Source organism: Leptopilina heterotoma, unplaced genomic scaffold (genome assembly GCF_015476425.1).
Source record: "Leptopilina heterotoma isolate Lh14 unplaced genomic scaffold, ASM1547642v1 Lhet_340, whole genome shotgun sequence".
Lineage (NCBI taxonomy): Eukaryota > Metazoa > Arthropoda > Insecta > Hymenoptera > Figitidae > Leptopilina > Leptopilina heterotoma.
Genome location: NW_025111028.1, coordinates 87,565 through 111,298, shown reverse-complemented (window position 1 = coordinate 111,298; position 23,734 = coordinate 87,565). Strand labels below are relative to the sequence as shown.

Below are 23,734 nucleotides of genomic sequence, written 5' to 3'. Positions count from 1 at the left end.
TATTTATTTAAAAAAATTTTATTGCAAAGTCATATATAAATAAAAGACCAAGAGTTACTTAAAACTAAAGAGTTGCATTTAATATCAAAGTAAAAATAAAATAGTCAAAATTAATTTTAACAAAATTATAAATATGTCTCCAGCAAAATTGAAAAATGATAAAATCGTAGGAGAGTAAATTGTATTTTAAATCAAATAGAATAAGAGATTCATTAAAAGGTAATTAAGTTTTTGTACATTAAAAGATAATTATCAATTTGTCAGTAAAATTATAGATTTTTTAAAATAATTGATTAATTAAAATTATAACAAATAATATAGTTTGCACAAAAAATAATTTTTCATCTTCTGCTGATTATCGGCTGTGGTTACTTTTTATGAATTGAGAATTAAATTAATTTTGATGACCCAGATATTAATTGGTATTGTTCTTGCCATAGTTTAGGAACAATATATAATTATTTTTGATCCAAAATAAATAAATAAATAAACTTTAGATTAATTTTATTATTTTTTACAGTGTAAATTTACTAAAGTAAAATGATGAAAATTCGCATTTTTTGAGTTTCCTTAATCTTTAGTAAAAATACGGTTTTTTTTTTAAACAAGTGATTGCGTTTTAAATGATCCCCTGGTAAAATGAGTTTTTTTATTTTATTCTGTCATTCTAGAATAAATTTTTATTTTCTAATAAAAACCGAGATTATTTTTCGGAGTCGATCTATATTTCAGTACGATACGATATATAAAAAAACAAATGAATAAACGATATTTACTTTTTTTTAACATTTTTTGAAAACGATTAGTATGAAGTGAGATAATATTGAAAATCTCGTATCGTTATGCATTTACTAAATGAAGTAAATAAATATTTAAATTTATTGTCAGAATGTTTTCGTTTTATTTGCCTTAATTTATTTTTTAGAATAACAAAGTTGCCACAAAAATTTCAGTTTAATTTTCCCTGACATTTCCCTGTATGCCTCTTACTTCCCTGACCTGTGTCAACCCTGACTAAGCTATCATTGATTGGATCTAATTTAATGATTTAATTTATCTTCCACATTAATTAAGTTCATACAAAATTTGCTCAGCATTTTTTAAAAGCAGATTCTTTTCAAAGATATCTTATCTTCTTGAGAAGAAGGTAAAAACTTGTATAATTTCTCTAGTGATAAAAATTATAAACTTTATAAAGTTCATAGCCGGTACATTAATCATTCTATTCAATTTTTAATAATTCATTGAAGTTTTCTTTTGAAGAAAATTTGATAAAAAATTACAAATATTTTTCTCAGTGAATTGGTATTTCAAGTAAAAATTAGTAAAGTATTCATTGAAATGGGTCAGCGCACTTGAAACTATGTTTCCCTTCGTATATGCTATTTGAAAATAAGGTAGATAGGTAGGTAGGTAGGTACATAAAAATAAAAATCATTTGTATTGATATTGGATCTGCAAATCAGATAATATTTCTCCCAAGTGGAAATCGCGAGAGTTAAATGCTTTCGAGATATTCCTATTGCACTGTCAAAATATATATTTATGCATATAAAGTAAAGTGTACTTGACATCTCATTAAATTTAACGACTCACGCTAAACGTCTATGAGATGGTTCATACAAGAATCCTAATAACATTTACTAGTACTCATAAATGTCAGTTGAAGTACACTCACAAACACAAAAGTTGAAATATATCATCCACTTTGTTTTCTAAACAATAAATTATTCTGTACATATTCTACTTATTTTTCCAACAAAGATATATATATATATATATATATATATATATATATATATATATATATATTTTTTTCCAGAAACTTTATTTCGATAACAAACAAAAAAAGTTGTTTTAAAAATTTAAATTCAATTTTCCCAGGAAGTTGGAAATTCTGATTTCCAACTTTCAACGATGAAAAATGATTTTCCTTGAGAAATTTTCAAATATTTATGAATATATATGTACCTATGTGTATAGGATAACTACAATCTTACCCGGAATCAGCTCGGATTTTATAGATAGACTTGTTCGGAACTGTTGTCCAATTATAACCGGCAACCACCAGAGAATAAGCGTTCATTAATCCAAAGCCAAAACGTGGGTTGTACCAGAAGCCAGCAGAATTTTTAAACCATCCCAAATTATCTCTGCGGAAAAAGGACAGAAAAAAGGAGGAAATTATTTCTAATTGAAGAAGGTGCTTAAATTATTCAAGTCATTGAAAAGACCGTTGAGGGAATGTGTATATAAGACACACTATGACGTCACTAAACGCTCAAATTTTTTGTTTGATTTCTTTTTTAAATCTATGTATTTTTTTGTACTACAATTTTTAAATTAAATTTTAATTTAAATTAAAATGAATTTATTTAATTATTTAGATATACAAACGGGCGATAAAGTCTTTATACATGTATAAAGTAATTAAAAGCAAAAAAAAATAGTCGTACTCTTTAAATTTAAATTAGCAAAAATGTTTACTAATTTACATTAGTGACTGATTTTTTGCTTTTGAATGAGTTTTTACTAATAAACAGTATTTTCACATTTTTTTTTATCAAAATTTACTCATTGAAAAGCAAAAATTCATTCACTAATTAAAATGTAAAATAATAATAATAATTAAAATTTGTAGATTTTTACTAATTCAAAAGAGAATAAATCAAGTTTACAGGGTGGCTGCAAGTCAGGGAAATCAGAGAAAATGCAAGAAAAATAGAATTACTCAGGAAAAAGTAAGAGAATTTTATAAAAAAGTCATGGAAAAAATAATTCATTTTTAGAATTCATAAGAAAATTCTGAATTTTTAGGTCTTTTTTGTTTATTACTTATATAAATATTTAATAATAATTTTACTTGAAAATTTCAAAAATAATTGAATTTTAAAAGAGTTGAGTTTACAATTTTCATAAATGAATGAATTTCAAAAGGTTTCAATTTGATAGTTTAGAAAATTTGAATTAATTTAATAATAATTAGTAAAGAACTTAGTTTTTTGAAAACTTTTAATAATTTAATTTTTTTTAAATCAGTTGAATTTTTTAATACATATTCAATTAATTATTAAAAATAATATATTTAGAGAAGAATTTTAGTTAAAAACACTAAAAAAATCGAATTTTTTGATTAAAATCTTTGAAAATCTGAATTTTAAATACTATTAATTAGCAATTCTGTAAAATTACTAATTAAATTATTAAAAATATTCCATTGATGGAAGATTTTCAGTAAGAAACTTTAATAAGAAATTAAAATCTTTGAAAAACTGAATTTTAAATAAACTTTTAATTATCAACTTTGTCGTAATAATTTTGATGAAAAAATTTTAATTCAAATTTTTTTGAAATTATTTGGAGTTTTTATTTTCTAAAAATACATTTAATTTTCAAAGAATTTTGTCAAAAATTATAAAAAATAATTGATTTTTAGAAAAATTTTAGTTAAAACCCATAAAAATTTTGTATGTTTGGATTAAAATCTTTGAAAATCTGAATTTTAAAATACTTTCAACTTACAATTCAGTTAGAATGAATTTTTTTTGACAAATTTTATTTTAATTCTTTTCAAACTAGTTGAATTTTTTAATATGTATTTGATTAATAATTATTTTATTTAATTAGAAAAAAATTTATTTAGAGAAGAGTTTTAGTTAAAAACTCTAAGAAAATAATTGAATTTTGGAGAAGTTACAAATTTTTTTGCAATTTTTAGAAATAATCGAATTTTGAAAAGGTTTCAAATTAAAATCTTTGAAGATCTGAATTTTTATTAAACTTTCAATTAACAATTTTGTCGAAATATTTTTTTTTAAAATTTAATTCAAATATTTTTGAAATTATTTCAAGTTGTTATTTTTTAATACATAATATATCTGATTGAAGAATTTTCGAATAATCAACATTTTGTAAAATTAAATTGTTAAAAATTCTCAAAAATTATTAAAAATAATTGATTTAAAGAAGAATTTTAGTTATAAACTCTAAAAAAATGATTTTTTTTTGAAAAGTTACAAATAATTGATTTTTTATAAATAATTGAATTTTGAAAACATTTGAAATTCAAATCTTTGAAAATCCAAATTTTTCCTACTTTTAAATAACAATTTTGTCAAACTAATTCTTTTAAAAATAATTTTATTTTAAATTATTTATTTGAAAGTAAATGAATTTTTTAATATACATGTAATTAGTAATTATTTAATTACTAAAAATAATTTTCTTGATAATGTATATTATCTTTTATCGAGTGATAAATAATTCTACAACTATATTTACTGAAAATAATTGTTTGAACTTTGAAAGAAAAATTTCAGTTAAAGACTCTAAAAATATGATTGAATTTTGGAGAAGTTAAAAAATAATTGAAGTTTTTAGAAATAATTGAATTTTGAAAAGGTTTCAAATGAAAATCTTTGAAAATCTGAATTTTAAACACTTTTAATTTACAATTTTGACAAAACAATTTTTTAAAAATAATTTTGATTCAAATTATTTTGAAATTACTGAAAGGTTTTATTTTCCAATAATATATTTAATTTTTAATTGAAAAATTTCCGATTAATCGAATTTTCGTAAAAATTGAATTGTAAACAAATGGTTTTTGATAATTCTCAAAATACTTTTGCACAAATTATTAAAAATATAATTGATTTCAAGAAGAATTTTAGTTGAAAATGGTAGAAAATTGTAATTGAATTGAAATGATGAAAATAATATTGAAGAAGTTATAGTAACAATATTTTTATATTATAAAATAATTATTTTATCACTAGGTTATCTTTAATTATTGTAAAACATGAAGAAATGGATTATTCCGAGTCGAAGACTCGGAGTAATCGATTTTTTCATGTTTTCTAATAATATTCTTATAAGTTGTTGAATTTCAAAAAGGTTTGAATTTGAATCTTTTATAAGAATTTTAATTCCTACGGAAAAATAATAATTAAATGTTTATTTAAAAATGAAGCTATTAATGTTTTCGAATAATTTTACAATGAAAGAAATTCGTAAATAAACGTATTAGAACTTTTTTTTTTGAGTATCTAATAATTTTTAGAGTAAATTGGAATTTTCTTTATCATCACGGGAAAAGTCAAAATTTTCTCTGGAAATTAGGAAGAAGTCAAGGACAATCAAAATTAAATTTTTCCGACAACCCTGACACATTTTTTTACATTAAAATTTTAAATTTTAAAAATGCTCTCTGTTGTTAAAAATTTAAATATTCACCTTTTATTTCCGAAAGATGGATTTTATTTCCCAAAAAAAGGAAGAATGAAAATTTTTTTCTGTATAATTAAAAGGGAGTTTAAAACAAAAAGAAAAATTTTTTTTTCCAATTCACATTGAGAAAATGGTTCGCCTCTTATAAATTAAAACTTATTGAAAGTTTGAAGGATGTGAATTGACTGTACTTTGAATAGGATGCTGATGGTAATTATAACGAGAGTGAAGAGGATCATTTGGCTGCGAGAGAGAGAGAGAGAGTTGTACGCGTTTTTTCATGGTTAGTTTCACGGTAGCTAAAGATTTTCCGTTGAAATTCAGCGACCCAGATTTTCTTCGAGCACACCTGAATGAGAATGGCGTGACTCTTTAATTTAGGGTACTGAGGTCGTCGTCATCGTCGTAGTCGTCGTAGTCGTCGTGGGTTGAAAGTGTGAAATGAAATTTAAATCTTTACCTAAGGGGACTGTATTCCGATGTGTACACTATTAGATGTTGAATATCCCTCCACGTTAATTCCTTGCTGTAAAAAAAAATTTTTTTTTTATTTATTACATTTTTTTATCAAATTTGCATTACTTTCAAAATATATTTTCAATTTAACAAATCTTTTTGTTCTTTCTAATATCAAGGACATCAAGGTGGAAATTTTCTGTAGAATTTTACTTTTTATTCATTTCTTTTACTTTTTTTTTTACTTTTCACTTTAGAATAATTCTATAAAAATAATTCTACACGGTTATTCTTTTCGTTTGTGAGAGAATTTTCATGCCATCTAGGCGGTAATTTAATGAACTAAATTGGCGCGAAATTTGAAAAACGAAAAATGTAATTAATAATAAAATAATATATTAATATATTAATATTAATACTCGGACGTTAAAGACTTTATTATAATGTAATTAATATCTATAAAAAATAATTAATTAGTAAATTAATAAATTAGTAAAATTTACTAATCAAAAGCAAAAAATCAGTCACTCATTCAAATTAATGAAAATATTTAATAATTAAAATTTAGAGAGTTGAATTTATGTAAAAATTCTATTGAATATTTTCCTAGTGGATTTCTCTAAAATATTATTTATAATTTCTATAATATTCACAGGATTTTATGTATAATTGTAAAACAAGTATTCGAGTAAAATTCTATAGAATTTTGTTACAACAAATTCCTTTTAAAAAATTTCTGCTATTTGAAAATAGAAATGAATTCCACTTTCCAATTGAGTGTATCAACTTTTTTCTGGTTTTTAACTTTTGACATTTGAATATAAAGCAAAAGAATTTAATTTCAAAAGTTAACCGTATACTCTGAAAAAATGCAATAAGCTTGTGCATGGAAACTAAAGGAAATAAAACAGTTTTATTTTATATTTTTACTATTAAATTTACTTTTTTTGCTCCTTAGAGTTTGAAACTTGAAACAAAAAAAAAAATGTTGAAATATATTTTATATAAAATTTTATTATTAAAACCTTTTGTGCAAAAGTATAACTTTTATTACATTGTTAGATATAAAAAAATATATAGCAGCAGGTAATTTAAAGCTTTTTTATCATTCTTTTTTTTTAAATTCAGTACAATTAACTTTTAATTATAAGTGCAAAAGTAATTATTATTTATTAATTAATTAGTTTTTGCGAATTATATAAAAAGTTTTTACTAATTAATTATAATTTTTATTAATTATTTAATTACAAAATTAAATGCAGTTAGAAAATTGTTTTCTACTGTTTTCGAAGTAAATTTTAGTGAAAAAATAATAAAAATTTCTTCCAAAAATATTTGAATCATTAATCTATTATCATTTTTCTATTATTATAAAACCAGGCAAAAAATTCTATAAAATTTCACTGAAATGATTATAAAAAATGATTCTTTATAAAATTTATTGAACATTCTATAGAATTTTACTAGAACAATTCAATAAAATAAAATTTTATTAGAATTATATTTTATACAGTCCCAAAAAGATTGCCAATTTTTCTTATAATTATTAATATTAAATATATCGGGACATTCCAAATTATTACTAAAATTATATTTTAATTTGAATTATATTAGAATTTCTACATAAATTCTATTAAATTTTAGTCAGAAATTTATACAAATATCAATTAATTATATTTTTAGTATTATTTCTATAGTTATTAATTAATAAATATATTAATAATATTAATATATTTATTAATATTAATGATTTAAATTTTTCATTTTTTGAATTTCGCGCCATTATAGTTCTTTAAATTGCCGCCTAGATGGCATGAAAATTCTCTCACAAACGAAATGAGGCGAATAGAAATTTTTTATTTTACTTTATTCGCTCAAAATTTATAGAATTACTCTAGTGAAATTCTACAGAATATTCACCAGAAATTTTTTTTAAATTATTCAATAAAACCGTTCTATTAAAATTGAGTAGAACATTTCCGGTTAGAAATTTTATTATTATTGATATTAATATTATTAACATTATTATTATTATTTTTTTATTTTTTTGATAGTTATTTTTATAATTACAATTATTATTACTATTTTTCCATTAGAAAATAATATAAATTTCGTAAAAAAATATTTTTACTTTCTTTTAAGGACACTTCACAATTGAAAAATAAACATTCGAAACAATAATTTAAAAAAAGTATTCTTAATTAGTGCGTTTGTTTATAGAGTTTGCGTTAAGTATCTACTTATTTTGAATATGCATTAACTGTTAAAATGAGGTTCATAAAGTTAGATGATGAAAGCTGTTTCAAACTTCATTATCACATGCTAAAACTTCTGTTTCAATGTTTCTAAGCATTTCTCTAAACTGATAAACCGTTAATTTAGAAACATTTCAGAAAATAAATAAATAATAAATAAAATACGACAATAATTTTTTTTTTTAACGTGAAAGACAATATTAGGAGGAAAAAAATGATTCATCATAATATAAAATTCATTAAAATTAATATAATTTTTAAAGATAAAAATTGTACTTTGCTTGAAGAGCCAGAGCTAAAATGCCTGCAGCTAATGGGGCAGAAGCAGATGTTCCAGTGTGCTTTATTGTGCACTTATTTTTTAAATCTGTTGTTACCTGAAATTTAATTACTTTGTAATACAATTTTTGGTGGAAAATGGCAAAATAATGTTTGAAAGCAATAATTTCCTTTCAGTATATAAAAATAGTTTTTAAACTGGGTAATATTTTGAAAATAAATTAAAGTATTTTGGAAAAATTAGTATTTTAGAAAAAGAGTACTTTATAAATAAATTAGAATATATTTTGGAAATAAATCAAAAAAATTTTTGAATGGGTATTAATAAATTTTAGTAAAGATGTAAAATTGTTTTTTGGATTTTTTAAAATTTAGTAAATATGTCGAAGGTAATTAATAAATTTTTTTTTTTATAAAGTCAATATTATAATATTTTTTATGAAAAGTTTATGAAAATTAATTTTTAATGAAAAGAGAAAATTTTTCTTTTATTTTTGAAAAATAAAATTTTTTTTTTTTTTTTGAAAAAGAGAAAAATGTGAAGAAATATGTGATAGGAAGAAACTTACAATCATTTGATCGTGATAAGCTCCACTGCTATAAGTTGTCGCAAGGGTGGCTGAACATCGTTCACCATACCAAGGAAATCTTCCAGTTTGGCTGGCAGATCCCACTGCCACTGTGTAAATGCTACCAACATAACCATCACACCCACAATCGTCGGATTTCGATCCTCCATTTCCGGAAGCCCAAACATATATGCTACCCTTTCCTTTACGACCCTGACAAATCAATGTTTTATCACCTCAAGAAATACCCACTTAAAAGTAAATATTTTTACACACCAGAACACTACTTATATAAAGAAGACTTATTCTATTTTTAAACTTTTATATCTCTTACGAAATAAAAATAAATAATCCATTTTTACTGCAAAAATGAAAATTAATCTGAAATTAAACGAGAAAATTAGCAATTTTAAAAATAATAGAATTTAAAAATTTTCTAATTTATCTAAATTTTTTTTGAAAAAATTAAAAAAATTCAATTTTGGAGAAATTACAAATAATTGCAAAAATTCAATTATTTTAAAAAAACAAATAAAATTCTTATCATAAAACTCAACTTTGTTGAAAATTTCAAAAAAAATTCTCGTAAAAATCCCAATTATCTTTTTATAAATAACAAAATTCTTCTCCGAATTTCAATTATTTTCATAAATGTCAAAAAAATTCTTGTCCTAATTTCAATGATTTTTAAAAATAAAATGCATTTTTCTAATTTCAATGATTTTCAATATTTACAATTTTAATAAAATTTTCCAAAAAGAATTCAATTATTTAAAAAAAAAATTCAAGAAAATTGTATGCAAACATTTAATTATTTTCATAAATAATAAAAATTTCACAGGAATTCAATTATTTTCCCAAATAATAAAATTTTTTTAAGGAATTCAATTATTATTTTCATAAAAAATAATTATTTTATCTCTCGGTCATCGATATCGGACACTCAAAAAAAAAACTAGTAGATTTGACTACTTTTTAACTACCCTGAGTGATTCAATAGGTCCTCAACTGAATTTAAAAATTTATATTTACTACCGAAAGTAGTAAAAAGAACTAAGAATTTAGTTGATGTAATTAGATTTTGTAGTTGTTTTTGCAATTTAACTACTTTTTTTAGTTATATAAACTATTATTCTTCAACTATATTCAAAGTAGTAAAATCAACTACACAAAAATTGTTAGTAAAACTAAAAAAGTAATTAATTTGACAACTTTCAACTCAACTAGGTAATAGTAGTTAAAGATTTCGACCGAATTTTTTTCAGTGGAACAATCGATGTCTTCATGTTTTATAACAAATACTTTTATATGTTGTTTAATTTAAAAAAGGTTTGAATTTGAAATTTTTGAATGTCTTAAATCCTGTGGAAAATCCCGTTCCAAAAATAAGATTAAAAATAGAAATTGTGCAAATATTTTTCTTCTTTTTCTAAAACAAAATAATAATTTTATTTCAAAAATTTTGATTCATAAACAAGAATAATGCAAAATAAACAAATTTTTTATTTCTTAATCACAGTTGTTTAACAATTTTTCTAATTTTTTTTAGAAGGTCACAATAAAAACAAATTTATTTAAAAATATTAGAAATTTTTATTTTTTAATAATATATTTCATTTTCAAAGACCTTTTTCAAAAATGATTAAAAATAATGGATATATAGAAGAATTTTATAGTTAAAAATTCTAAAAAATAATTTAATTTTGGAGAAGTTGTAAATAATAGCAATTTTAGGAAATAATTAAATTTCGCAAAGGTTTAAAATTAAAATCTTTGAAATTCTGAATTTTGCATAAATTTTTAATTATCAAATTTTGTCGAAATAATTTTTTTGAATAATTTTAATTCAAATTTTTTTAAAATTTATTTGACGATTTTATTTTCTAATAATATATTTAATTCTCTAAGAACTTTATCAAACATTATTAAAAATAATTGATTAAGGGAAGAATTTTAGTTACAAATTCTAAAATAATAATTGAATTTTGGAAAAGTTATAAATAATTGCAATTTTTGGAAATAATTGAATTTTGGAAAAGTTATAAATAATTGCAATTTTTGGAAATAATTGAATTTCGAAAAAGTTTCAAATTAAAATCTTTAAAAATCTGAATTTTTATTAATTTTATTAATTAACAATTCCGTTGAACGAAATTTTTTTAAAAATTGTAATATTCCAATTCTTTTGAAAGTAGTTGAATTTTTTAATATATGTATATTTAATTATTAAAAATAATTAATTGAGGGAAGAACTTTTGTTAAAAATTATAAAAAAATAATTTAATTTTGGAGAAGTTATAAATAATAGCAATTTTTGGAAATAATTGAATTTCGAAAAGGTTTCAAATTAAAATCTTTGAAAATCTGAATTTTTAATAAACTTTTAATTTAAAATTTTTTTCAATAATTTTAATTCAAATTTTTTTAAAAATATTATAAATTTTTACTTTTTAATAATATATTTAATTTTCAAAGAACTTTTTCAAGAAATATTAAAAATAATGGATTTATAGAAGAATTTTAGTTAAAAATTCGAAAAATAATTAAATTTTGAAAAAGTTACAAATAATTGATTTCTTTTATAAATAATTGAATTTCGAAAAGATTTCAAATTAAAATCTTTGAAATTCTGAATTTTGCATAAATTTTTAATCAACAATTTTGACGAAATAATTTTTTTAAATAATTGTAATTCAAATTTTTTTAAAACTATTTGAACTTTTAATTTTGTAATAATATATTTAATTTTCAAAGAACTTTATAAAAAATTATTAAAAATAATGGATTTATAGAAGAATTTTAGCTAAAAACTCTTAAAAAATAATTGAATTTTGGAAAAGTTACAAATAATTGCAATTTTAAGAAATAATTGAATTTTGAAAAACTTTTAAATTAAAATCTTTAAAAATTTGAATTATTATTTAAAAAAACAATTTCTAGAAAAAATTGATAATATTTTATCAAAAAAAAGAAGTTAATATTATTTTACCATATTTTAGAAAATAATTTTTTTGACAAAATTTCTGGAAAACAACACATATATATTCTTTTTTTTCATCGAAAGAATAGACTTTTAGAGAGTACACTTTCGTGCATTTCCTTAGAAATCAAGTTGAATTTAGAAAGCAGCATGATGTTTGCCTTTCATTAAGAAAAGTAAAGAGTGCTTTTACTCTGCAGAGTGAGAAAAGTTTCGAGGTCATTGTCTACACATATGTTACACATTTCGTGCTCTTTTGATGCACATGTTACTATATTAGATTTCCAGCAAAGCTTTGCATAAATTATTAAAACAAAAAACGAATTAAAACCTCATGTGATGAAAAGAGAAATTTTTATATAAACATAACCAGAAAAATTTACATTTCAATTTAATTGGCAATTTTGTTAAAAAAAGATTCAAGTCGGATTTTTAAAATTCTCCAAGCGGCTAAAAATAATGAATATTTAAAAATTGTATTCATTTTTTCCCTAGTTTATTTTCTTTAATTTTAACCTCTCAATAACAATTATTTACAATTTATTTATTATTATAATTTATATTATTATGTTGGATCTAACATTTATCAACTAATTAATTAAAATTTATATAAATTAATTTAGTAGTTAAATTATTTTTATATAAATTTATTAATAATTTATATTATTAATTTTCGAACTCAAACAAAAGAATTTTATGTCAAAATCGCTTCATGTCGTTTACGAGAGAATTTTCATGACGAACTTTATTGGCGTCAAATTCAAAAGGAAAGAAAAATTTTATTAATAATACATCAATATTCATTAATATCTAATTATTATCTATACACAATTTTTTAAATTTCTATGAACCAAATATTTATTTGTAATTGTATAGAATTCTACCTTCGTAGAAGAATTTGCAGTTTATTTAGAGTAATAAAAAAAGATCACGAAAATAGGAAATATTTTTTATTTTCTAAAAAAGTTTGATGAAATTTTATATTTTATGACTCTCAGAACTATTATTTCTTATCAATTTAAAAATATTTCGCAAATACTATATGTGATTAGAAAAAAACACAACACTTTAAAGATTTAAGGCTTCTATAAACAACAGTATATTTCAAGTGATATTCAAGAAGGTATGTAAATATTATTTTGAATCAGAAAAATTGCTAAAAATACTAGACCTTTTCAGAAAATGTAATTTATACCTTCTAATTTTCCATTAGTAAATAGTGTTCATTTTTAGATCTGAATTAATGAAAATTGAATTCACATTAGTAAGAAATTTGACTAATTTCTGTCCCTTTTTACGAAAAATGTAGTAAAACAAATTTCAATAATTGAAAAATGGAAATATTTTAATTGAAATGAATAAATATTTTTACGCCTGTTAGATAGTTGTCTAATTTCCAGTAATTTAGATTTTTTATAAAAAATTTTCAGTAATTTAGTTTAATATTTTTAATTAATTATAAATTTTTAGTTGATTGTATAATAAATACAAAAGCAAGCATATGTACAAAAAGTAAATAAGAAAGATAATCTCAATTACAAACAAATTATATTACTAATTAATACTAATACTAAATTGCATAAAAAACAATTTTTAAAAATTTGAATTTAAATTTAAAAAAATCATTTCTGCATTGAATATTTATCATATTGAAAGTTATCAAAAAAAAATTAAAGAATAATTTTTTGTAGCTTGATATAACTCAAGGCAATGAAAAGATAATAATTTTTATTTTCTGTTATGCACGAGTAGGTATTCATTTTTTAATAAACCAAAATTCATGTTTTCGTTAAAAGATATTAAAAAACTAAGATTTAAATTTACTTATTTCTTTTTTCTAATTTGAAATTTTTAATATTATTTTAAAATCATATTTTGAGTATAAAATATTATTCTAGAGAAGGATCGATTGGGAAGATAAAAAATATTCAGTAATTTACACCAACTGATTTGTGTACATTTGACATTTTTTGGACGAAAAATATTTTGCTCATTAACAATGAATATAATTATCATCCTTGGGAATATTATTACAATTTTATTAATTGTAAAATTGGAATCAACAAGAATATCACCTTCTGAACGACTTTACGAACTTGAGAGTATTAATAAGATAAGAAACAAAGCGATAAGAAAATATCTTCCTAATTATGATTTACAGGAAGCATTTAAATTTTTAAGTCAATACATAATGAATGAGGTGGAAATGTATGGATTTGCCGAGCATCTAAACAGAACTGATTATCCACCAGAATGGAGCAAAACTAGAAAATTGGAAAATTATGAATATTACAATTTTTTGAGATACAATTTCCCTCTGGAAGCATATGAACTAATTCCCCAACAAGCAGAAATGCGTATTAATTATCTGAGAAGAAGGTTTTTTCAGAATGCACCTACACTCGATGCGCAAATATTAATTGAATCTTACTACGGAAGAAAATTGGATGATTTAATGTTATTTGAAGACTATTATGCTATTACGATTTTACTGAAAAATATTTCGATATTTTATGTCAATGATCCCGCATCGTGGAGAATGAGAAGAGCTTTATACAATTTGGCTATACGAAATTACAATCTAAATTCAGATTTAAATGACACTTCAAAATATTGTTTCTTTAGGGATGTTAAAACAGAAACTTTCATTAATGATATAAATGTAGAAGATGTTTTCGATACAACTAATTTCATTATTTGTAGCAGCAAATATAAAGAATCATACTCATATGAATTTGGAAATTTAGAATTCAATTTGTCTTCATATTGGTTGAATAACAAATTGCTAATTACGAATTCTAACCTAATGGTAAGTTTGGAAGACATAGTTGAACTTGATGATGAAGAAATTTACGTAATCCTGCCTGATGTAGAGCTTACGGTACGAAGTGTTAAAGCATTTTTTATTATAAACGGAAAACGAAATGCATATGTAAACATGTTAACTTCCTCAATGTATGAAAGGTGCAACTGGTTAACTTATTTAGCAAATCAAATTGAAAAGTACAAAGAGATGGAAAATAATTATTTTCGTATCAAGGGCGCAAAATTCGATCGAGGTGAAGCCTGAGTCGTAATCACCTTTGCGCCCATGTTGCGAACACAATTTGGTAGAAAAATTATTTTGTGTATCAGATGTATAATCTCAATAGTAAAATAGAAATAATAAATGAAAATTTATAATGTGTTTTCTATCATTAAATATAAAAAAGGATATATATACAATTTAGTAGAACGATAAGCATTCAACCTTGCAAAGAAAAATTTCCAATTATCTTCTAAGTAATAAAAAAGTTAATGAATATAGAAAATGTTTCGTTATTTTCAAGAAAAGTCTTATAAACATTTGAAATTTTCCACTCTTAGAAAGGTTTTTTATAAATTTACGAATATGTGACACATACTACCAAATTTTATTACAAAATATTTTAATTGTTATTATTTTTCTTATGCTTATATTATAACTGCATTACATATGCAAATGAACTGCAACTAAACTATGATGTAGGTATTAGAAAAAATTTACTAAAATAATTATGCTGAACATTTTTTTTAATACTTTAAAGCAGTACAAAAATCAATCATGAAGTAATTATTAAAAAAAATCGATTTTTGTTTTCTTTTTTCATGTTATACTTTTACAATTATCTCTATAATAAAAAAGTAATGCATAACAATCGTTACTGTTTATTATATTGAAAAAAAGTCATGTTCAATTTTAAATTTTAGATAACTAGCATAACTACACGCGCGTGAAATTTTCCTTTTAATTTTCATTTTTTTAATTTTAATTTTTAATTTTTTTTTTACTTTAAAAAATATTGTTTTTGAAATTTCATAAAAATTTTTCATTTTTTAAAAATTATAATTATTTTAAGTTTAACAGTTGCTCTTAAAAAAAATTAAAACTTATTTGAACAGCTCGTGTAGAAATCTCCAAGAGAAAAAATATTAAATAATTATGTGAAATTAAATTATTTATATTAAATAAATAAACTTTCGAATACCGCTGGAATAATTCTGGTAATAAGTTTAATTATTTTTAAAATTTAATTATTCTTTAAATTTTTAATTAGAATTCTTCAAAAATATGATTTAATTTATTCAAATTTCTCCGAACCAAATATTTACTAGTATTCTTGTAAACATCTATTTTTTTTTATCTGCAAAAATAAAAAAATACCTATATAAAAATAAATATAATGATAAGTAAAAATTCTTTATAGAAGAATTTGCAGTTATTTTAGAGTAATAAGAAAAGATCACGAAAATGGGAAATATTTTTTATTTTCTAAAAAAGTTTGATGAAATTTTATATTTTATGACTCTCAGAACTATTATTTCTTATCAATTTAAAAATATTTCGCAAATATTATATGTGAGTAGAAAAAGCAGAGCACTCTGAAGATATAAGGCTTCTGTAAACTACACTACATTTCAACTCTGATATTTAAGAAGGTATGTAAATATTATTTTTAATTCGAAAAGTTGCTAAAAATATTAGACCATTTCAGAAATTGTTATTTTCATACCTTCTAATTTTCAATTAGTAAATAGTGTTCATTTTCAGATTTGAATTAATGAAAATTGTATTTACATTAGTAAGAAGTTTTACTGATTTTTGTCACTTTTCCCGAAAAATGTATTAAAACAAATTTTAATAATTAAAAAATAGAAATATTTTACTGGAAATAAAAAAATTCTCTTACAACTGTTAGTAAGTTGTCTAATTTTCAGTAATTTATATTTTTTCCAAAAAAATTTTCAGTAATTTAGATTAATATTTTTAATTAAGTAATTAATAGTCTTTAGTTGTTTGTAAAATAAATACAAAAGCAAGCATATGCGCAAAAAGTAAATAAGAAAGATATAATCTCCATTACAAATAATATACTAGATTGAATAAGAAATAATATTTACAAATTTGAATTAAATTTTTAAAGAAATATTTTCTGCATTCAATATTTATCATATTGAAAGTCAACTAAAAAAGTTTTAAAACATTTTTTTTATAGCCTGTTAAAACTCATGGGCATGAAAAGATAATAATTTTTATTTTCTTTCTTGCATCGAATATACTGATATTGATTTTTTTATAAATAAAAATTCATGTATTCGTTAGAAAATATTAAAAAGCTTAGATTTATATTTACTCATATCTTTTTTCTAATCGAAAATTTTTAATATTATTTTAAAATTATATTTTAAATATAATATATTATTTTAGAAAAGGATCGATTGAGAAGAACAAAAGATATTCAGTAATTTTACATCAACTGATTTGTGTATACAAATAATTTGACATTTTTTAGACGAAAAATATTTTTCTCAATAACAATGAATACAATTATTATCCTTGGGTACATTATAACAATTTTATTAATTGTAAAATTGGAATCAACAAGAATATCACCTTCTGAACGACTTGACGAACTTGAGAAGATTACTATCATAAGAAACAAAGTGATAAAACATTATCTTCCTAATTATGATTTACAGGAAGCATTTAAAATTTTAAGTCAATACATAATGAATGAGGTGGAAATGTATGGATTTGCCGAGCATCTAAACAGAACTGATTATCCACCAGAATGGAGCAAAACTAGAAAATTGGAAAATTATGAATATTACAATTTTTTTAGATACAATTTCCCTCTGGAAGCATATGAACTAAGTGCACAACAAGCAGAAATGCGTATTAATTATCTGAATAGAATTTTTTTTAAAAATGCACCTACACTCGATGCGCAAATATTAATTGAATCTTACTACGGAAGAAAATTGGATGATTTAATGTTATTTGAAGACTATTATGCTATTACGATTTTACTGAAAAATATTTCGATATTTTATGTCAATGATCCCGCATCTTGGAGAATGAGAAGAGCTTTATACAATTTGGCTATACGAAATTACAATCTAAATTCAGATTTAAATGACACTTCAAAATCTTGTTTTTATATGAATATAAAATCAAAAACTTACGTTAATAGTATGACTTTAGGAAATGTTTTCGGAACTACAGATTTCATTATTTGTAGCAGCAAATATTTAAATTCATACACATATGATTATGAAAATTTGAATTCCAAGTTGTCTTCATATTGGCTGAATAACAAATTGCTAATTACGGATTCTAACCTAATGGTAAGTTTGGAAGACATAGTTAAATTTGATGATGAAGAAATTTACGTAATACTGCCTAAGGTAGATCTTAAAGTAGTAAGTGATAAAGCATTTTTTATTAAAAACGGTATAAGAAATGTATATGTAAAAATTGAAACTTCCGCAATTTATGAAAAGTCCAACTGGTTAACTTATTTAGCAAATCAAATTGAAAAGTACAAAACGATGGAAAAAGAATATTTTAACACTCATCCCGACAGTTATGTATGAAGAAATTGCTACAAAATCTACCATTAAAAAAAATCTACTAAGAATTGTTTCGATAATTTACATTTCTATTTAGTGAGAAAATTATTTTTTTAGATGTATAATATCAATAGTAAAATTGAAATCTGTTACTCGAAAATTTTTTCTGTCTTTAAATATAAAAATGTATATAAAAGTTAGTACAACGATATGTATTCAACCTTGTAAAGAAACATTTACAGTTATCACTTAACTAATAAAAAATTTTTCTGAACATAGAAAATGTTTCGTTATTTTCAATAAAAGTTTTATAAACATTGGTAATTTGACATTTAGAAAGATTTTTTAGAATTTAAAATTACGTGGCAAATACTTCTAAATATTAGTACTAATTTTTTAATTATTATTCTTTTGTATTACATGTGCAGATAAACTGCAAGCAAAGTATGAGATATTAGAAAAAACTTAATTTCTTTCTTTTAATAATTAATTCATTTTTTCCAGATAAAAAGCATTAATTCCGCTGAAGCGAATAGACTGCCCGATATTTTACAAGTTTATTACTTATTTCCAACCAAATTCAAAATCTAGAGATTCGCGTAAAATTACACCTCGAAACGACTCATAAAAATCCATAAAGCATTTTAAGCCTCTTGAAGAAAATTTTCAAATTCCGAGTTGAGAGCTCGTTTTGAATCTAAAATATAACGGGAAAAAGCAATTCATTTTACAAAATGAGATTTAAAAATGTAAATTAAGATTGCATATGTAATACGAAATCTAGAGAGAGAACTATTGATTCGCTGGATTGCACTTTAAAATTGGTTTTCCTTCTCACTGTTCATTCAATTAAAAATTAAGGTTAATAGCTTCAATAGACTTCTCAGCTTCTGCAATATAATTTTTAGTCTGTTATTTTAATCAAATTAGAATGATAAAATCTTCAAAATTATACAATGCACTTCTCGAAGAAATTTAGTTCAATGAGACTGGAATTTAATAAACTATTGTTTTATTTTGCATATAAAAAAACAATAATTTAGTAAAAGTAGCCTTAAAAAGTATTTTGTTCGAATTTTTTATTTTTATATCTCTGGAAAATTATATTTTTCATCTTCTTTTGCTTATCATTATTATTTTAATTTTACTTTATTATTTTGGTTAATATTTAAAAACTTTAGGCCAATTTGAACCATTAGAAAAAAAATTGTATTCAAAATGGTTAAATTAACATTCGTAAGTATTTGATTGGTGCGCAAAGCAAAGATGCTTAACTGGGCGGAGCTTAGAATAATGGGAGTGAGTGAGAGAGTTTGAAACTTCTCTGTCGCTCTCATTGCTCCCACTCCTGCGCTTGCGCTCTACTGTCCCCCCACTCTACTCGTTTCTACCTTTCATCGGAGCGCGTCACGTATATAAATAAAAATTACTATACTTTAACTATTAGAATAAATATAGCAATGAATACAAATTTTTTAAATAAATATAATAAAAAAATATATTTATTTTTAATATTAGTTTATTTATTACTTGTATTTTTTATTTCGCTATTATTTTTTATTTTATAAAAAAATGTTGTGAAATAAAAAGGGAAAAAATGAAAATAAATAGTGAAATAAAAATTAAAACAAAAGGAAGAAAAAATATGAAACAGTTAAAATTTCAAACAGCATAATAAGAGATTTATAATAAAGGAAAGAAAAGAATAAAAAGGTGTTTATCTTTTTATCTACTGAACAAAATAATAAAAAAGTACTTAGAAAAGAAAAATAGAAAGGAAAAAAAAATGTGAAATAGTAAAAATTTGAAAAAGCATGTATATTAAAGTGTCAAGGGGCTGAAATAGTTTTTATATGACCTGATACAGGTCACTGGGGACAAGACTAACCTGCTTGACTCCCCTTTCGAGTGCTTCAGAGGCCAATCTGCCCGGTGCTTCTAAACTTTTTCCATCGTCTGCTGGACCCCACGATGCTGTATAAATATCGACCAATTCTGGCTTATAACCGAGAGCTTCACCTTCGACCCGGTCGTTAACAACTCCGTCTAGCATTTTAATTCCCCCAATTGATGCCTCAAAAGCCACTCCAACACCACATTTTTTATTGTCAGCTTCCATTGCTATTTCGCCAGCACATCTAGTGCCGTGTCTATTTAATCCTAAAAAAGAAAATTTTATTTTTTATTCTTAACCAAAAAAAAAAAAAATTATTAAACACTGAGAAAAAATATTTTTCTTTTAATAAAAAAATAAGTGGCCAAAAATCAAAAAACATAATTGAATTAAACATAATTTTTATTCAAACTTATTATGTACTGAATAAAAATTATGTTTAATACATGATTTTTGGTTGACTGTATAACAATGATAACTATGTTTGATTCAAATGTATTGTTTTCTCAGTGTAGATAAAAAATTTATTTTTAACCAAACTAAATGTTAAATAAGCATTTTTTAGGTATATGTGGGTGATTTCTTTGAAAGTGTAATTTTTTATGTCTTGATTAATTTAAAAAAATTATTATAAAACGAAGGAAAAATATTGCTTTGATAAAAACCATATAATTAAAAAAAATTAATTAATCGTAGTTCAAAAGTAGCATTTTTAGAAAAATCACCCACATAATAAAATGCTTTTTGAAAAATATATTTTACAAAATATTTTGACACATTTTAGAGAAAATTACGTGCCTGTTGCTTCGTAACGAGGTATCGGATCATTATCCCTGTTATTAACATCATAACTGATTTCAGGATCCTGTTGAAAATTTGATTAATATTAAAATAATATTAATTAACAAAAAAAAAAAATAATAAACTGCAGTAAATTTCATATTTGTTATTATCTCGTTTATTTTATTCTTGATGGAGCGAATCATAAATGTCACATTATTATTTGATATATTATAAAGTTTATATAACATGATAATAACCGCAGAATTTGTAACATCTGCGCTAGAGAATTTAAATTATTTTATATAGTTTCTGGTGTGTAACGTTTAATTATAAATTATTCATAAACTTCGTATTATTTTGTTGGGGATTATATATATATATATATATATATAATATATACATATTTCATAATTAAAATATATTTATTGTCTTATTAATTATGCAAATATGTCGTTAAATTATTCCTGGAGTTTCATTCATTTTTATTTGAAATCCATAATTGACTTATTTATTTGTTTATTTCAGTAAATCAAAAATTCTTTGGACTAAAAATTTCGGAGAGAAACAAAGCATTTTGTTATTATTAAAGAAATTTTTAGTAAATATAATTTTGTCAACAATGATTAAAAAAAGTGATTTTTATTTATTCAAAATTATATTTTTCTCTACAATTTTGTATTTCCCTGAAATCTCACCGATCTCTAAATTTAACTGTTCAAAGATTCAATTATTTTCTAGAATTTTTAAATAGCTTCTTCTCAAAAGCGATTATTTTTTTACAATTTCTCGACAAATTTTTGAAAATTCAATTATTTAAATTCTGCGATTTCTAAATTTAATTATTTAAAAATTCAATTATTTTCTAGAATTTTTAAATAGCTTCATCTCAAAATTAATTATTTTTAATAATTTTCCGAAAAATCTTTGAAAATTCAATTACTTAAATACAAAAATCCAATTTTTCTATAATTGAAACTGTGACTTTTTTCTGGTATTTTTTAAAAATGTTATTTGAATTTTTTAAAATAAGAAAACAAAAATATTGAAAATAATTGATTTTTAAAAAATTATAATATAAAAAATTCTCCCAATTAGTTTATTAAAAATATTTTTAAACAATTTTTGTACAAACTTGTTAAAAATAGATTTTTTTCAATTATATGTAATTGAAAAATTTCCAAATAAATTGAAATTTCTTAAAATTTTTTTAAAATAATTGAATTTTTTAAAAGAATTTATATATAAAGTATAAAAAAAACAATAAAATTCTTGAAGAATTTTAAAAGCAAATTTATTTTTTATTTAAAGAAACAAATAACAAATGTGAAAATGCAAGATTTCTCCAAAATTTTACAATTTAGTCTAAAGAAGTAAATTTCTAGAAAATTTTAATTTGTTTTTTGAAAATAATTTGAATTTTTTAAAAGAATTTATATAAAGTATAAAAAAATGAATCAAGTGTTTGAAGAATTTTAATAACAAATTTATTTTCTACTTACAGAAAAAAATTACAAATGTAAAAATGCAAGATTTCTCCAAAATTTTACAATTTAGTCTAAAGAAATAAATTTTTAGAAAATTTTAATTTGTTTTTTGTAAATAATTGAAATTTTTAAAAGAATTTATATAAAGTATTAAAAAATGAATTAAGTTAATGAAGAATTTCAATAACAAATTTATTTTTTTATTTGCAGCAAAAATTACAAACGTGAAAATGCAAGATTTCTCCATAATTTTACAATTTCAGTCCATAAAGAAGTACATTTTTAAAAAAATTTTAATTTTTTTTTGAAGATACTTGAATTTTTAAAATAAATTATAATAAAAAACCCAAAATATAATTTCTTTTTTAAATGTAATTAAATTTTTCAAAAATAATTGAATTTCTTGAATGAATTGTTCGATAATTCAAAAAACTAATTCATTTTCTAGATGAATTATATAATTACAAATTTTGAGAAGGATTGATTTTTACAAAATTTTAATAATTCTAAAAAATTGAATTGTTTAAAAAATTTTAATATAATTTTTTTTTGTAGAAATTTGTATTTCTAAATACAAATTGAATTTGAAATAATTGTAATAAAAAATTCTAAAAATTCCTTTTTTAAAATGTATTTTAGTATAATTTTTTGAAGTTAATTGTGTACAATAAATTCTGTGCGGTTACATTTTATTAAAAAATAGTAGAAAAAATTTCTAAACTATCTTTTACTATATTTTAATTTTAACTAATTCAGAAACAAGAAAACTGCGTCTAATTTTTAAATTAGTAGGTACAATTTAATTACTAATAAAACTTTAGTATAATTCTAATGTAGAGTCAAAATTTTTAGTAACTTAGTTTTAGAAAGTTAATAATATTTATTCTTTATTAACAATATTATTATTATTATTATTATTATTATTATTATTATTATTATTATTATTATTTAAAAATTTTATTATTATTGTTATTTTTTTATTATTATTTTTTGTTATTATTAATTTATAGATTTCATTATTATTATTGTTATTTAGATTATTATAAATTATCAATAAAATTTATTTATTTCCATGTAAACAGCTTTTCAAAAAAAAAGGAAAACGAGCATAAAAGTTTAATATTAAAAATTAATTTTTTTAACTAATTTTTTTTTTAAATAAAAAGAAAAGTTGTACTTTTCCGGACATCTGTGGGAGAATTTTGCAACTGTTTAAAACAAAGTAAACTTACGTAATTATTTCGCAGATCATCGTGGGTATATTCGAGGCCATCATCCAGAACTGCAACCCTTATTCCTCGACCCGTTATCCCCTGTCGGTACAGGGGTAGAACATTCAAGTCCAGTTTAGGGAGGTTTCTGTTTGATCGTGTGTCTTGCTAAATCACATGATAAGCAATTTTTTTTTCACAAAATAGTTGATAATTTAGGAA

General features: G+C 21.6%; 3 protein-coding genes across 4 annotated transcripts in view; 2 read left to right on the top strand and 1 right to left on the bottom strand.

The window, feature by feature from the left end:
• The window catches only part of LOC122505100 (neuroendocrine convertase 1-like), a 70,498-nt gene that overhangs the window by 9,840 nt on the left and 36,924 nt on the right, over positions 1-23,734 (bottom strand). Inside the window, exons 5-11 of the mRNA XM_043616551.1 lie at positions 23,534-23,680; positions 20,833-20,899; positions 20,029-20,300; positions 8,789-9,001; positions 8,217-8,317; positions 5,690-5,755; positions 2,001-2,153 (exon numbers count right to left, since the gene is read on the bottom strand). Coding sequence (XP_043472486.1) covers positions 2,001-2,153; positions 5,690-5,755; positions 8,217-8,317; positions 8,789-9,001; positions 20,029-20,300; positions 20,833-20,899; positions 23,534-23,680 — 1,019 coding nt within the window. The remainder of the gene's footprint in view (positions 1-2,000; positions 2,154-5,689; positions 5,756-8,216; positions 8,318-8,788; positions 9,002-20,028; positions 20,301-20,832; positions 20,900-23,533; positions 23,681-23,734) is intronic.
• Positions 12,825-15,049, top strand: LOC122505102. The gene is made up of 2 exons (XM_043616552.1): positions 12,825-12,891; positions 13,667-15,049. Exon 2 carries the CDS (start codon positions 13,768-13,770, stop codon positions 14,836-14,838), a length of 1,071 nt encoding a protein of 356 aa, XP_043472487.1. The 5' UTR covers positions 12,825-12,891; positions 13,667-13,767; the 3' UTR covers positions 14,839-15,049.
• On the top strand, positions 16,086-18,413 carry LOC122505103. 2 transcript variants are annotated; one of them, XM_043616554.1, is made up of 3 exons: positions 16,134-16,226; positions 16,339-16,485; positions 16,996-18,413. In XM_043616554.1, the coding sequence occupies exon 3, from the start codon at positions 17,106-17,108 to the stop codon at positions 18,162-18,164; it is 1,059 nt and encodes a 352-aa protein (XP_043472489.1). In that variant the 5' UTR covers positions 16,134-16,226; positions 16,339-16,485; positions 16,996-17,105; the 3' UTR covers positions 18,165-18,413. The 2 variants fall into 2 exon arrangements, with proteins under 2 accessions (XP_043472488.1, XP_043472489.1); XM_043616553.1 differs by lacking the exon at positions 16,339-16,485 and having other exon boundaries at positions 16,086-16,226.

Excerpts from the sequence above, each read along its gene's own strand:
- LOC122505102 (XM_043616552.1), top strand. The coding sequence starts at position 13,768 with ATGAATATAATTATCATCCTTGGGAATATTATTACAATTTTATTAATT.
- LOC122505103 (XM_043616553.1), top strand. The coding sequence starts at position 17,106 with ATGAATACAATTATTATCCTTGGGTACATTATAACAATTTTATTAATT.